The sequence below is a fragment of the Pinus tabuliformis genome, chromosome X, assembly GCF_031772625.1.
Source record: "Pinus tabuliformis cultivar Carrire ecotype Pingquan chromosome X, CPIR1, whole genome shotgun sequence".
NCBI classification, from domain to species: Eukaryota; Viridiplantae; Streptophyta; class Pinopsida; order Pinales; family Pinaceae; genus Pinus; species Pinus tabuliformis.
The window spans coordinates 6332202-6335731 of NC_142308.1; the positions used below are offsets into that span (position 1 = coordinate 6332202).

Here is a 3530-nt window from a genome sequence, read left to right on the forward strand (position 1 = left end):
ATTGTCGTTAGGTGCCCCCCCTTCATCCTTAAAACTAGATCACTATCAACACACATATGCCTTCCTAGGTGGTAAAGGACTATAGACATGCTTGCAACCACTAAAATCATTTTCCACCACAGAGAAACTACAACTAGATTGAGTAGAGTGAATTAAGCGAGGAGGAGGCCTTTACCACCTTAAGCAGATACCCATTCTCACTCAATCACCGGCTTAAAAAAGATTGGAAAGTTGTCCTCTTCTCTTTAAAGATTCTCACTCAATTACCGACTTAAAAAAGATTGGAAAGTTATCCTCTTCTCTTTAAAGATTAAAACAGTGCCAACATATCCCTTTAACTTGATTTATAACACACTCCCATCATCGTCACCCATCAATCCACACTCAACATATCTCTCAACCTTCCCTGCATGATGCTTCGTCACCCATCAATCCACAATCAACATATCTCTCAACCTTCCCTACATGATGCTTAGAGACAATTCCTTCAATAGTAACCCCTTCTCCAACACCATTGCCCCCTCCATATTAATGAGCCTTCACCATCATTTATAAATTTTCCTTTATACACACAATTAAATGTCACATCCCATCCCTATATAAAAACATTAAACTATGCATTATTCCCCTTCATTGATCCCTACACAACCAACCACATGGTGCCTTGCTCGGAAGGTAAGTTGGTCTCAAAACATCCATTCCCAACATCCTTCTTCCAATGACCAAGCACCGCATCTCAATTGAAAAAATAATATTTTATTTTTATTGTAACATAAATATAAATTGTTACTATGATAATAATTACACTGTACACATGACAATTAATTTAATTAACATATACAAATCAAAGGAGATAAATTCCATTTGAAGCATTTTACTTTGTAACCACGTAGAATGGTAACGGAATATTAAAAAAACGGGTGAATGAAATTTTATTGCACACGGTTTCGTGTTTAAGATTCCTTCACATGGTCAGCGAATGGCCTTATTCCTGCTCTGGTCGTTCTAAGCTCGGGCTCTCGAATTGGAGGTAGCGTCTGGAAATGGGGTCTGACAACGGCTGTTCGATGGATGAAAACGATGAGTTATGGCAGCAGTTGAGATATGAAGCAAAATTGGACGCAGATGCGGAGCCAGCCCTGGCAAGTTATCTGTATGCGACGATTCTGGTTCACAGGACCATGGAACAGGCGCTGGCATATCACCTGGGAAACAAGCTATCGAACCCCATCCTTTCCAGCACGCTCCTTTACAATCTGGTCGTGGATGTCCTCATCGAGGCCCCTGAAATCCGCGACGCGATTCGAATCGACATGAGGGCCGTGAGAGAGAAAGACCCCGCCTGCGACTCCTATTGTCACTGTTTGCTCAATTTCAAGGGTTTCTTGGCCTGCCAGGCGCATCGAGTGGCGCACAGGCTGTGGTCTCAGGGTCGAATCCCGCTGGCCCTAACGATTCAGAGCAGAACCTGCGAGGTGTTCGCCATGGACATCCATCCCGCGGCCAAAATAGGAAAAGGGGTTCTCTTTGACCACGGAACCGGGGTCGTCATCGGCGAGACGGCGAGCATCGGCGACAACGTTTCGATCCTGCACCACGTTACTCTGGGAGGCACAGGGAAGCAAGGGGGCGACCGTCATCCAAAGATTGGCAACGGTGTTCTCATCGGCGCGGGGGCTACGATTTTGGGCAACATCAAAATTGGGGAAGGCGCCAAGATCGGAGCCGGGGCTGTTGTTTTGATCGAGGTTCCGCCGCATACCACTGCTGTTGGTAATCCCGCTAGATTAGTTGGCGGCAAACACAATCCCACCAAATTGACGGAGACTCCCAGCGAGACTATGGACCATACATCTTTCATTAGTGAGTGGTCTGATTATGTTATTTAGTATTAGTGAGGGTCAAAAGTAACTTACTAATAGTTTGAATAATCTTGGAAATGATAAATATTATCACTCCACGGACGTTGTGTGTTGAAACTTGATGTTATTGAATATAATAAACAATTTTTAATAAATCGATGTTTTTAACATTAAGTTATATTTTTTTCCCATTATTTTAATTATGAGTTTTAATTCAATTTGAAATGATTTATTAAAATCTTATTTTCGAAAGATTTAATTAAAAATCCAGTGGTTTTAAGTGAAAAATTTTGGTGGTTTTTCTGATCTAATTTTTCTAAAATATGACAAGAATTAATTGAAATCACAAATTTGATAAGTAACTTTGCTAGGTCCTTATACTACTAGTGTAACCCCTTATTGTTATTAGTGCAATTCCCTTATTATATTGTTGTGTCCATATAGTCTCCATATTGTTATTATTGTGTCCGATAGAAGCCCACTATTGTTATTATTGTGTAGTTATATTATTATTGTTATGTTGGCTCTGATTATATTATGACTCCTTAAACTTCTTTTTTTTCACGTGGAAAAAAGTCGTAATTTCCATTAGTCAATAGAAAGTTACATTTTGTAGATGTGATAACATATACCAAGTGAAGCCGTCTCCCTCTCTGTTCAGAAACATGGTATATACATACAGCATGTATATTCTTCCTTATGTTCTGTAACAAAAAAAGAAAACACCAAAAAGAGATAACTTTACTTTTCCTCCACGCAGGGAGAAACAAAGTTCTGTGAATATTCATATCTCTGCGCATGTTCAGCGGAGCAGTATACCAAAAACACTGAGAAATTCCAGCCTGTGGATATTTATATCTCCGCGCATGTTCAGCAGAGCAGTAATCCCAAAAAACTAATAAAGTTCCGGCCTGTGTCGACCGTGGAATCCATACACTATTAATATATAAGCATGTTGTATTATAACTATAGTGTTCATGTAACACCGTGTATGAAAAAACCAAAAATAGAGAAGTAATAATATGGTGGTGCCAATCTACTGTGTGTTTCCTCGTTGAGCTCGCAGGTCTATGTAAGGCCTGTGATGGTAACGGTAGATGGTCCCATCCATATCCTCCTCCACTAACCAGTCTTCCTCTTGCCTCTGCGCTGCTTGCTTGGACAGTTGGTCTGCCCCTGAGTTGCGCTCCCTGTATATATGATTACAATCAAATTTTTCAAAAGCAGCAATTAGCCTGTGTGATTCCACCAGCAGATGATGTAAAGAAAAAACATTGCAATTTGTTTTTCTGTTGAGCCAATTACAAACTATTTGAGAATCTCCAAATAATTGTAGTTTTGTGCAATGTTTCTGTAGTGCAAAATGAATCAGATTCATGGCTGTGGAGAGCTCTGCGAAATTGTTGGTGCCTCTTCCCAAGAACATCTGTAATTTGAAGTAGTGGGTTTCCCGGAGGTAGAGAAGGGCGCCCCCGCCACAGCCGATGGCTTGGGCTGAGCCATCAAAATAGGCCCAGGGGTAGGATTTGTCAATATGCTCAGGGGAGATGGTTCGGGGCGGGGCCGAGGGAGGGTCGTCCGGGAGGAGGGCATAATCAGCCATGATGTGTGCTCTGATGGAGGGCCAGGATGGGAGCTGTTGGTCGAAGATGGAGCGATTGCGCGCCA

The 3530-nt window shown here is 41.6% G+C and overlaps 1 protein-coding gene across 1 annotated transcript; it reads left to right on the plus strand.

The window, feature by feature from the left end:
* The first annotated feature begins 910 nt into the window (after positions 1–910).
* LOC149138001 (serine acetyltransferase 5-like) lies at positions 911–2036 on the plus strand. Its single transcript, XM_089448298.1, has one exon. It carries the CDS (start codon positions 1044–1046, stop codon positions 1887–1889), a length of 846 nt encoding a protein of 281 aa, XP_089304424.1. The 5' UTR covers positions 911–1043; the 3' UTR covers positions 1890–2036.
* Positions 2037–3530: the final 1494 nt, after the last annotated feature.